Here is a 12,952-nt window from a genome sequence, read left to right on the forward strand (position 1 = left end):
ACGTGACCAATAACATCTGCTAACCATGTGTATGTCACCAATAACATCTGCTAACCATGTGACCAATAACATCTGCTAACCATGTGTATGTGACCAATAACATCTGCCAACCATGTGTATGTGACCAATAACATCTGCTAACCATGTGTATGTGACCAATAACATCTGCTAACCATGTGTATGTGACCAATAACATCTGCTAACCATGTGTATGTGACCATTAACATCTGCTAACCATGTGTATGTCACCAATAACATCTGCTAACTATGTGACCAATAACATCTGCTAACCATGTGTATGTGACCAATAACATCTGCCAACCATGTGTATGTGACCAATAACATCTGCTAACCATGTGTATGTGACCAATAACATCTGCTAACCATGTGTATGTGACCAATAACATCTGCTAACCATGTGTATGTGAACAATAACATCTGCTAACCATGTGTATGTGACCAATAACATCTAGCTAACTATGATTCGTGACCAATAACATCTGCTATAACATCTGAACTAAAATAATGTCTAACTCTGTGTCGTATGTTGGACCAGGATAACATGAGTACGGGAGTTCTGGTGAAGAGATTCCATGTATTCCGTGAGACCAGCAAACTTATCCTCGGACATGCTGACGTGGACTGTCTCTTCCATCTGGGAAACAGGCCAATAGAAAGGTCTACGTTATTGAGAATGAAACAGGCCAGGAGAAAGGTCTATGCTATTGAGAATAAACAGGCCAATAGAAAGGTCTACGCTATTGAGAATTGAAACAGGCCAGGAGAAAGGTCTATGCTATTGAGAATTGAAACAGGCCAATAGAAAGGTCTACGTTATTGAGAATTGAAACAGGCCAGGAGAAAGGTCTATGCTAAGAATTGAAACAGGCCAGGAGAAAGGTCTATGCTTTGAGAATTGAAACAGGCCAGGAGAAAGGTCTATGCTATTGAGAATTGAAACAGGCCAGGAGAAAGGTCTATGCTATTGAGAATTGAAACAGGCCAGGAGAAAGGTCTATGCTATTGAGAATTGAAACAGGCCAGGAGAAAGGTCTATGCTATTGAGAATTGAAACAGGCCAGGAGAGAGGTCTATGCTATTGAGAATTGAAACAGGCCAGGAGAAAGGTCTATGTTATTGAGAATTGAAACAGGCCAGGAGCAAGGTCTATGTTTTGAGAATGAAACAGGCCAGGAGAAAGGTCTATGTTATTGAGAATTGAAACAGGCCAGGAGAAAGGTCTATGCTATTGAGAATTGAAACAGGCCAGGAGAAAGGTCTATGCTATTCCCGAAAAGGTGCAGATGGCCAGGAGAACTATGCTATCAGGCCAGGAGAAAGGTCTCGGAATTGAAACAGGCCAGGAGAAAGGTCTATGCTATTGAGAATTGAAACAGGCCAGGAGAAAGGTCTATGCTATTGAGAATTGAAACAGGCCAGGAGAAAGGTCTATGCTATTGAGAATTGAAACAGGCCAGGAGAGAGGTCTATGCTATTGAGAATTGAAACAGGCCAGGAGAAAGGTCTATGTTATTGAGAATTGAAACAGGCCAGGAGAAAGGTCTATGCTATTGAGAATTGAAACAGGCCAGGAGAAAGGTCTATGCTATTGAGAATTGAAACAGGCCAGGAGAAAGGTCTATGCTATTGAGAATTGAAACAGGCCAGGAGAAAGGTCTATGCTATTGAGAATTGAAACAGGCCAGGAGAAAGGTCTATGCTATTGAGAATGAAACAGGCCAGGAGAAAGGTCTATGCTATTGAGAATTGAAACAGGCCAGGAGAAAGGTCTATGCTATTGAGAAATGAAACAGGCCAGGAGAAAGGTCTATGCTATTGAGAATTGAAACAGGCCAGGAGAAAGGTCTATGCTATTGAGAATTGAAACAGGCCAGGAGAAAGGTCTATGCTATTGAGAATTGAAACAGGCCAGGAGAGAGGTCTATGCTATTGAGAATTGAAACAGGCCAGGAGAAAGGTCTATGTTATTGAGAATTGAAACAGGCCAGGAGCAAGGTCTATGTTATTGAGAATTGAAACAGGCCAGGAGAAAGGTCTATGTTATTGAGAATTGAAACAGGCTAGGAGAAAGGTCTATGTTATTAAGTATTGAAACAGGCCAGGCGAAAGGTCTATGTTATTGAGAATTGAAACAGGCTAGACACACTACACTGCATAGAGACTCCACAACACTACATAGAGACTCCACAACACTACATAAAGAGAGACACTACATAGAGACTCCTCAACACTACATAAAGAGAGACACTACAACACTACATAAAGAGAGATACTACAACACTACATAGAGACACCACAACACTACATAAAGAGAGACACTACAACACTACACTACATAAAGAGAGACACCACAACACTACATACAGACACCACAACACTACATAGAGACACCACAACACTACATAAAGAGAGAGACACTACAACATAAATAGAGACACTACATAGAGACACCACAACACTACAAAGAGAGACACTACATAGAGACACCACAACACTACATAAAGAGAGACACTACATAGAGACTCCACAACACTACATAAAGAGAGACACTACAACACTACATAGAGACACCACAACACTACATAAAGAGACACTACATAGAGACACAACACTACATAAAATGAGAGACAAAGAGAGACACTGCATAGAGACACTAAACACTACATAGAGACACAAAACACAACACTACATAGAGACACCACAACACTACATAAAGAGAGACACTACATAGAGACACTACAACACTACATAGAGACACCACAACACTACATAGAGACACCACAACACTACATAAAGAGAGACACTACATAGAGACTCCACAACACTACATAAAGAGAGATTCCACAACATGACAACAACATTACATGGTAGCAGCACAAATATTGTTGGGCATAAACAACTTCACAAAAGACAAAACGGTAGAGACAAAACACATCACGCGATGCAGTCACAAGTGTCAGTAAAAGTGTCTATGATTGAGTCTTTGAATGTAGAAATAAAACTGTCCAGTTTGAGTGTTTATTGCAGCTCGCTGAAAAGAGGAGCAACCCAGGGAAGTGTGTGCTTTGGGGACCTTTAACAGAATGTGACTGGTACCCTTCGGGCCCTGGTCAACAGTAGTGCACTATATACGGAATAGGGTGTCATTAGATGCGCAGCCCATATGACCATGATTGAAACTGACTGGGTAATTTACCCATCGGGGATTTGAACCAATAACCCTGTAGTTACTTAGCCCTATTGTCTAACCCCTTCTGAGAAGCTACTACCAGGTGGGTTAAACAGCTGCTACTGAGTGGACTATCCTGGTTAAAGAACTATACAGGAAATTAGTATTGCCATAGCTACTCGTTGAATCCTCACAGAATGTATTGTACTGTATTGATCGACTCCTCCAGTAAGTGCCCCCATATATTCCCTGGCCCCCCGAGGGACCCAGCCTCTCACCCCCAGAGCGGGCCTCCTGCTGGGGGAAGCGTCCTGGCCCCGGTGGGCCCCGTGGATCCGGTGGCGCTGGACCAACTCGTTGGCCGACGGGTCCGTCCAGAAGTGGTCGGACGTCTTCAGCTTAGTGTACTCCAGAGCACAGGGACCCACTGGAGGAGGGAGGGATGGGGGGAGAGGGAGGAGGAGGGGGGGGAGGGATGGGGGGAGGAGGAGGGGGAGAGGGAGGGAGGGAGGGGGAGAGAGGGAGGAGGAGGGGAGAGAGGGAGGGGGAGGGGACAGAGGGAGGGGGAGAGAGGGAGGGGAGGGGGAGAGGGAGGGGAGAGAGGGAGGAGGGGGAGAGGGAGGAGGGGGGGAGAGAGGGAGGGGGAGAGAGGGGAGGGAAGAGGGAGGGGGAGAGAGGGGAGGGGAGGGGAGGAGGAAGGGGGCAAAAGAGGGGCAGAATGAGGGAGGGAGAAAGTAAATATAAGCAAAAAAGAGTATCTAAAATGTGTACAATTGTGTCACCTAAATGTAGCATTATAACAACCCAATGTAGCATTATAACACTCCATAGGGGCATTATAGCATCCCAATGTATCATTTTAACAAAATAATGTAGCATTTTTTATAACAGCTCGTAGTCAAACTTACCCAGTAGACATGCCAGGATGGGTCCAAACACTGTGTCATGCATCAGAGACTCCCTCTCATAGTACTTACTGTAGAGACAACACACACACACACACACACACACACACGCACACACACACACGCACACACAACGTAGAGAAACAACAAAAGAGCAGTTGAGTCCAACATGAGGAACACTCCATTAGTCCTAATGTAGGAGAAAACAGTGAATGAAATTAGAAGCAGTAATGTAGAGTGCAGAACAAAAGCAACAGGGAGAAAGCTAATTCAATTTAAAAAATAATGTAACCATGAATGGAACAGACATTGATAAACTACAGCTCTTTGTAAATTAATGCAGAAGTTGCCTCTTCCGTTCTTACCTGGAGTTATCCACAATGAACTGTACGATCTTGTCCAGGACCTTCTCGAAGAGGGCGGTGCGAACCCAGATGTGCTTGATGGCCTGAGCGGAGAGGGGCTGGGGGGCGCGACCTGCAGACGATGACCCCTGCCTCTTCAGGGGCTCCTGGCCCACACTCTGGGTCCTCTGGGTTCTAGGGGCGAAGGGCAAAGGTCAGTAAATGACAGGGTTAGGGATTAACGGGGTAGAGAGGTTAGGCTTTTTTGACAGATGATCTCAGGTAAGGTTGGTATTGCTGTAAGGTGGGAAGCAGGAAATCCCGTTTGGAAGATTAAAGGAAGTAGGAGGGAAGCAGGAAATCCGGGAAATCCTCCAACAAGATTTCTGGAAAACCTGGGAATTTCTGGAACATTCCAGGAATTGTGCAACCCTACTGTAGAGCAGATTGTATGCTATTCAGATCTCTGAGCAGACTGATTTGTCTTGGTGTGTGTCTTCCTCTTGGTAGAGCAGACTAGGAGATGGATACACTTGACTGCATTTAAAAGGGGAAGGATAGTCATGACGGCTGTGGTCTCCACCTTGTCATCTTTTCGCTAGTCGTGGCAGACATGTTCTAGATAAAACGCTGAGTAGCATATATTTTTTAAACGTCTGCATGCTTTCCTCCTACATCTGATTCAAAGGGGGATATCAAAAGTCTCCCATGAAAGACTCAGGCATGATCAATGACCAATGGTGACGGAGGGAGGGGGGGGTCCATACAGTTACATAGCTTGATATATTTTTGGATGATATTATATTTATGTTGCTAGGTAGCGTCAGCTAGTTTAAAGTAGTCTGTACCTATGCCAAAACCTTTTTATCTTATAGCTTGTTCTCCAACTTCTTTAGCATAAACAAACATATTTTCAGCACTTTTATTTCCATGACTGATCAAAACTCATTTTCTCTTGTCTCTCTGCAGCAGACACACGGTGAGAAATATATTTGGAATATCAATTCGCAATAAAATCCCAGTATCAAACTCGTAATACATATAGAATCGTGAGAATACATATCGTGTTGGCACCAAAGTATGGTGATGAAATCGTATCGTGAGGTCCCCTGCGCAAATTCCCAGCCCCTAACAAACAACATCAAAGACACCACTCTAGACGACTCTATTAGGCCCTAATGCAGCGTTTTATAAACTCTATCCTGGGGGACCCCAAGAGGTGCACGTTTGAGAGAGGGAAAAATCGCATTACGAGCTTTCATCTTTGAAATTAGGGAGACGTAAAATTGAAGAGGCAGTAATGTAGTATGCAGAACAAAAGCAACAAAGAGAAAGCGAATTAAATGCCAATAACGTAATCAAGACTGGAACAGACATTGACAGCCGAGACCTCTTTGTGTATACAGTGCAGTGTAAGTTAATGCAGAAGGTGCCGTTGTTTACCTGAGTTATCCACGAGTCGAGCAGAGTGGAGGTGGACGTCTACTTTGAAATTCTGTTCTACTTCTACTCCCTTCCTGTCTTTTCATATCATCGTGTCTTCATTCTCTCCTTTCCGATCTCTCTCTCTCTCTCTTTGTTTTGCTATCTCTCTCTCTCTTTGTTTTGCTATCTCTCTCTTTGTTTTGCTATCTCTCTCTCTCTTTGTTTTTCTGTCTCTTTCTCTTTGTTTTGCTGTCTCTCTCTCTTTGTTTTGCTGTCTCTCCCTCTCTTTGTTTTGCTATCTCTCTCTCTGTTTTGCTATATCTCTCTCTGTTTTGCTGTCTCTCTCTCTGTTTTGCTATCTCTCTCTTTGTTTTGCTATCTCTCTCTTTGTTTTGCTATCTCTCTCTCTCTTTGTTTTTCTGTCTCTTTCTCTTTGTTTTGCTGTCTCTCTCTCTTTGTTTTGCTGTCTCTCCCTCTCTTTGTTTTGCTATCTCTCTCTCTGTTTTGCTATATCTCTCTCTGTTTTGCTGTCTCTCTCTCTGTTTTGCTATCTCTCTCTTTGTTTTGCTATCTCTCTCTCTCTTGCTATCTCTCTCTCTTTGTTTTGCTGTCTCTCCCTTTTGTTTAGCTATCTCTCTCTCTTCGTTTTGCTATCTCTCTCCCTCTGTTTTGCTCTCTCTCTCTCTCTCTCTCTCTGTTTTGCTTTCTCTCTCTCTTTGTTTTGCTATCTCTCTCTTTGTTTTGCTATCTCTCTCTCTCTCTCTCTCTCTGTTTTGCTTTCTCTCTCTCTCTTTGTTTTGCTATCTCTCTCTTTGTTTTGCTATCTCTCTCTCTCCCTCTTTGTTTTGCTATCTCTCTCCCTCTTTGTTTTGCTATCTCTCTCTGTTTTTCTATCTCTCTCTCTCCCTCTTTGTTTTGCTATCTCTCTCTCTCCCTCTTTGTTTTGCTATCTCTCTCCCTCTTTGTTTTGCTATCTCTCTCCCTCTTTGTTTTGCTATCTCTCTCCCTCTTTGTTTTGCTATCTCTCTCCCTCTTTGTTTTGCTATCTCTCTCCCTCTTTGTTTTGCTATCTCTCTCCCTCTTTGTTTTGCTATTTCTCTCTTTTTGTTTTGCTATCTTTTTCTTTCCTGCGTTGATTGTTATTCTCAGCGGTTTTATAATATAGAAGAAACATCTAACAGAGTTGTATCTGCTCTCCCACGACGGAGCTCAACACTCTCACATACACACACACACACCACACGACTTCCACCGCCACCCTACTCCCCTACGCCCACTCAAACCACCACCCAGTCACGATGCACTCACCCTCTGCCTCTTCAGCCTACCACGCACAGAAACACACTCTCTCTCGCACTCTCACACTCTCTCTCTCTCATACACACACACGGAAACACACTCTCTCTCGCACTCTCTCACTCTCTCTCTCTCATACACACACACACGGAAACACACTCTCTCTCTCGCTCTCTCATACACAAACACAGAAACACACTCTCTCTCGCACTCTCTCACTCTCTCTCTCTCTCATACACACACACGGAAACACACTCTCTCTCTCGCTCTCTCATACACAAACACAGAAACACACTCTCTCTCGCACTCTCTCACTCTCTCTCTCTCTCATACACACACACGGAAACACACTCTCTCTCTCGCTCTCTCATACACAAACACGGAAACACACTCTCTCTCTCGCTCTCTCATACACAAACACAGAAACACACTCTCTCTCGCACTCTCTCACTCTCTCTCTCTCTCATACACACACACGGAAACACACTCTCTCTCTCGCTCTCTCATACACAAACACAGAAACACACTCTCTCTCTCGCCCTCTCATACACGAAAACAGAAACACACTCTCTCTCTCGCTCTCTCATGCACACACACACAGAAACACACTCTCTCTCGTCCTCTCTCGCTCTCTCTCTCTCATACACACAAACAGAAACACACTCTCTCTCTTCCTCTCTCACTCTCTCTCTCTCATACACACAAACAGAAACACACTCTCTCTCTCGCTCTATCTCTCTCTCTCTCATACACACACACTGAAATACATGTATCCCTTGTATTAGTTAGTATTGTGTCTGTTCACCAGATCTGCCATTTGAAAGCATGTAGAGCCAAAGCACGGCTGTGTCCCAAATGACACCCTTTCCCTTACATAAATACACACTACCGTTCAAAAGTTTGGGGTCACTTATAAATGTCCTTGTTTTTTTTGTTTTGTTTTTTTAATAGAAAATCACTTCTTTTTTTTGTCCATTTAAAATAACATCAACTTGATCAGAAATACAGTGTAGACATTGTTAATGTTTTAAATGAGTATTGTAGCTGGAAACGGCTGATTTTTAATGGGATGCATATAGAGTCCCATTAGCAGCAACCATCACTCCTGTGTTCCATTGGCACATTGTGTTAGCTTATCCAAGTTTATCATTTTTAAAAGGATAATTGATCATTAGAAAACCCTTTTGCAATTATGTTTTTCTGATTAAATAAGCAATAAAACTGTCCTTCTTTAGACTAGTTGAGTATCTGTCCAGAAACATAATAACACTCTTCTGAACCTCGTCAGTCTTGTTCTGAGAAATGAAGGCTATTCCATGTGAGAAATTGCCTAGAAACTGAAGATCTCGTACAGCACTGTGTACTACTCCCTTCACAGAACTGCGCAAACTGGCTCTAACCAGAGTAGAAAGAGGAGTGGGAGCCCCGGTGCACAACTGAGCAAGAGGACAAGTACATTAGTGTGTCTAGTTTGAGAAACAGACGCCTCACAAGTCCTCAACTGGCATCTTCATTAAATAGTATCCGCAAAACACCCGTCTCAACGTCAACAGTGAAGAGGCGACTCCGGGATGCTGGCCTTCTAGGCAGAGTTCCTCTGTCCAGTCTCAACGTCAACAGTGAAGAGGCGACAGTGAAGAGGCGACTCCAGGATGCTGGCCTTCTAGGCAGAGTTCCTCTGTCCAGTCTCAGTCAACAGTGAAGAGGTGACTCCAGGATGCTGGCCTTCTAGGCATCAGTCTCACAACAGTGAAGAGGATACTCCAGGATGCTGGCCTTCTAGGCAGAGTTCCTCTGTCCAGTCTCAACATCAACAGTGAAGAGGCGACTCCAGGATGCTGGCCTTCTAGGCAGAGTTCCTCTGTCCAGTCTCAACGTCAACAGTGAAGAGGTGACTCCGGGATGCTGACCTTCTAAAGTAAAGCACTGAATTGAGGGGAAAGGCTTCCATTTGCGAAGCAGCCTACAGTGGGTGACCAGTGTGAAGAGTGTGCTTCAAGACTTTCATATCCTCTTCCTCTTCAGCTTCCTGTCAAGAGACAGTGATGGAGCTCGATTCTATATAGGAATTGACAGGGTGCCATTCAAGCCTGATGCTAAATTACACACACACACACGCACGCACACACGCACACACACGTCTTAGATACAAAACCCTGTCATCATGGCGGCATATCCCTCATGTTCACTTGTTTGTCGGAGACAAATAGAAATCGTATCGTACATTAATCTACCGCCATCTCCGGTGCATGTTGACATTTGATGACATTTTGAATTTGTGAAGACCTGCGACATCAATGGCTCTAGGATTGGGTTGTTGTCTTGGTGGTGGTGGTGGTGGGGGGGGGGACATGGGGAAATTACCCATCTGAAAGGTTTGGGGTGGACCTCATGTTACCCTATTCCCTCTATAGTGTATAGTGCACTGCTGTTGACCACGGACATAGGAATCTACAGTGGCAAGAAAAAGTATGTGAACCCTTTGGAATTATCTGGATTTCTGCATAAATTGATCGTATAATTAGATTTCATCTTCATCTAAGTCCCAACAATATTTTATGTATCTTTATTTAACTAGGCAAGTCAGTTAAGAACAAATTCTTATTTTCAATGTTCTTAAACTAATAACACATCAATTATTGTCTTTTTCTTGTCTATATTGAATACATCATTTAAACATTCACAGAGTAGGTTGGTAAAAGTATGTGAACCCACCTACGCTAATGACTTCTCCAAAAGCTAATTGGAGTCAGGAGTCAGCTAACCTGGAGTCCAATCATTGAGACGAGATTGGAGATGTTGGTTAGAGCTGCCTTGCCCTATCAAAAACACTCACAAAATTTGAGTTCGCAAATTACAAGAAGGATTGCCTGATGTGAACCATGCCTCGAACAAAATAAATCTCAGAAGACCTAAGAATTGTTGACTTGCTGATAAGGAAATGTGTTTTAATAAATTATTAGAATGTTTACAGTCCTGAAACCATGTGATTGTATGAAATTAATTTCAGTCATTAGATTATTATAATACATGTGTGTAAGTGTTAGACTCATTCGATGATTATATTATAATACTGTGTGTGGTTTTAGTCAGAATCAACGTTTGGGAACAATGTGTCTAGTGTTTTCAGACTATCTGTCTGAGCCAGATCTGGGGAGACCTTGGCTCGGACACTGAGAGCTTCCCAGTCCCAGGTCTCTCCCTATCTTAGGGGAGGAAGGAAGACACTATTCTCACATACTCACCGAGGCTCTATTGGCGGGCGGATTTGATGGTTGGTGTGGAAGTGTGTCGCTATAAATTGAAGGTCCTGTATTGTACACGTCAGAACGTTCCCGTGAATAAACATTTAACTTTGGTAGACTGGGCCTCTGTCTGTTTCCTTTTCTAGCAGTATCTTACAAATCCTGCTATAACAGACTGAGGGAAACTTAATTGAATTGATAAATGAACAGGAGTATAGAATTCTCCTGACACTTGCATAAAGGGTAACAGTATCTCTAAAACCCTTGATGTTCATCAGTCCACAGTAAGACACATGGTCTATAAATGGAGAAAGTTCAGCGCTGTTGCTACTCTCCCTAGGAGTGTCTGTCCTGTAAAGATGCATGCCGGAGCACAACGCAGAATACTCAATGAGGTTAAGAAGAATCCTAGAGTATCAGCTAAAGACTTACAGAAATCTCTGGAACATGCTAACATCGGTGTTGATGAGTCTACGATACGTAAAACACTAAACAAGAACAGTGTTTATAGGAGGACACCACGGAAGAAGCCACTGCTGTCCAATAAAAAACATTGCTGCACGTCTGAAGTTTGCCAAAAAGCATCTGGATGTTCCACAGAGCTTCTGGTAAAATATTCTGTGGACAGACGAAACTAAAGTTGTGTTGTTTGGAAGGAACACACAACACTATGTGTGGAGAAAAAAAGGCACAGCGCACCAACATCAACACCTCATCCCAACTGTAAAGTCTGGTGGAGTCGGCATCATGGTTTGGGGCTGCTTTGCTGCCTCAGGGCCTGGACAGCTTGCTATCATCGAAGGAAAAATGAATTCCCAAGTTTATCAAGACATTTTGCAGGAGAATGTAAGGCAATCTGTCCGCCAATAGAAGCTCAACAGAAGTTGGGTGATGCAACAGGACAATGACCCAAAACACAGAAGTAACAATCAGAATGGCTTCAACCGAAGAAAATACGCTTTCTGGAGTGGCCCAGTCAGAGTCCTGACCTCAACCCATTTGAGATGCTGTGTTATGACCTCGAGAAAGCAGTTCACACCAGACATCCCAAGAATATTGCTGAACTGAATCAGTTTTGTAAAGAGAAATGGTCAAAAATTCCTCCTGACCGTTGTGCAGGTCTGATCCACAACTACAGAAAACATTTGGTTGAGGGTATTGCTGCCAAACGAGGGTCAACCAGTTATTAAATCCAAGGGTTCACATACTATTCCCACCCTGCACTGTGAATGTTTACACAGCGTGTTCAATAAAGACATGAAAACGTATAATTGATTGTGTTATTAGTTCAGGCAGACTGTGTTTGTCTGTTGTTGTGACTTAGATGAAGATAAGATCACATTTTATGGCCAATTTATGCAGAAATCCAGGTCATTCCAAAGGGTTCACATACTTTCTCTTTCCAATGTACCTCCAGTGTTATAACAACTGCCAGGGAGACTGTCTGGGAGATACTGCCAGGGAGACTGTCTGGGAGATACTGCCAGGGAGACTGTCTGGGAGATACTGCCAGGGAGACTGTCTGGGAGATACTGCCAGGGAGTCTGTCTGGGAGATACTGCCAGGGGAGACTGTCTGGGATATACTGCCAGGGAGACTGTCTGGGAGATACTGACAGGGGAGACTGTCTGGGAGATACTGCCAGGGGAGACTGTCTAGGAGATACTGCCAGGGAGACTGTCTGGGAGACACTGCCAGGGAGACTGTCTGGGAGATACTGCCAGGGAGACTGTCTGGGAGATACTGCCAGGGAGACTGTCTGGGAGATACTGCCAGGGAGACTGTCTGGGAGATACTGCCAGGGAGACTGTCTGGGAGATACTGCCAGGGAGACTGCCTGGGAGATACTGACAGGGAGACTGTCTGGGAGATACTGCCAGGGAGTCTGTCTGGGAGACTGTCTGGGAGATACTGTCTGGGATACACTGCCAGGGAGACTGTCTGGGAGATACTGCCAGGGAGACTGTCTGGGAGATACTGCCAGGGAGACTGTCTGGGAGATACTGACAGGGAGACTGTCTGGGAGATACTGCAGGGAGACTGTCTGGGAGATACTGCCAGGGAGACTGTCTGGGAGATACTGACAGGGAGACTGTCTGGGAGATACTGCCAGGGAGACTGTCTGGGAGATACTGACAGGGAGACTGTCTGGGAGATACTGCCAGGGAGACTGTCTGGGAGATACTGCCAGGGAGACTGTCTGGGAGATACTGACAGGGAGACTGTCTGGGAGATACTGCCAGGGACACTGCCAGGGACTGTCTGGGAGATACTGCCAGGGAGACTGTCTGGGAGATACTGCCAGGGAGACACTGCCAGGGAGACTGTCTGGGAGATACTGCCAGGGAGACTGTCTGGGAGATACTGCCAGGGAGACTGTCTGTGAGATACTGCCAGGGAGACTGTCTGGGAGATAATGACAGGGGAGAATGTCTGGGAGATACTGCCAGGGGAGACTGTCTGGGAGATACTGCCAGGGAGACTGTCTGGGAGATACTGCCAGGGAGACTGTCTGGGAGATACTGCCAGGGGAGACTGTCTGGGAGA

At 44.5% G+C, this 12,952-nt stretch overlaps 1 protein-coding gene across 1 annotated transcript in view; it reads right to left on the minus strand.

Moving 5' to 3' along the window:
* The window catches only part of LOC135553214 (small G protein signaling modulator 2-like), a 295,429-nt gene that overhangs the window by 86,227 nt on the left and 196,250 nt on the right, over positions 1-12,952 (minus strand). The window contains 4 exon segments of the mRNA XM_064985388.1: positions 554-646; positions 3,457-3,617; positions 4,099-4,166; positions 4,461-4,634. Coding sequence (XP_064841460.1) covers positions 554-646; positions 3,457-3,617; positions 4,099-4,166; positions 4,461-4,634 — 496 coding nt within the window.

Source organism: Oncorhynchus masou, chromosome 13 (assembly GCF_036934945.1).
Source record: "Oncorhynchus masou masou isolate Uvic2021 chromosome 13, UVic_Omas_1.1, whole genome shotgun sequence".
NCBI classification, from domain to species: domain Eukaryota; kingdom Metazoa; phylum Chordata; class Actinopteri; order Salmoniformes; family Salmonidae; genus Oncorhynchus; species Oncorhynchus masou.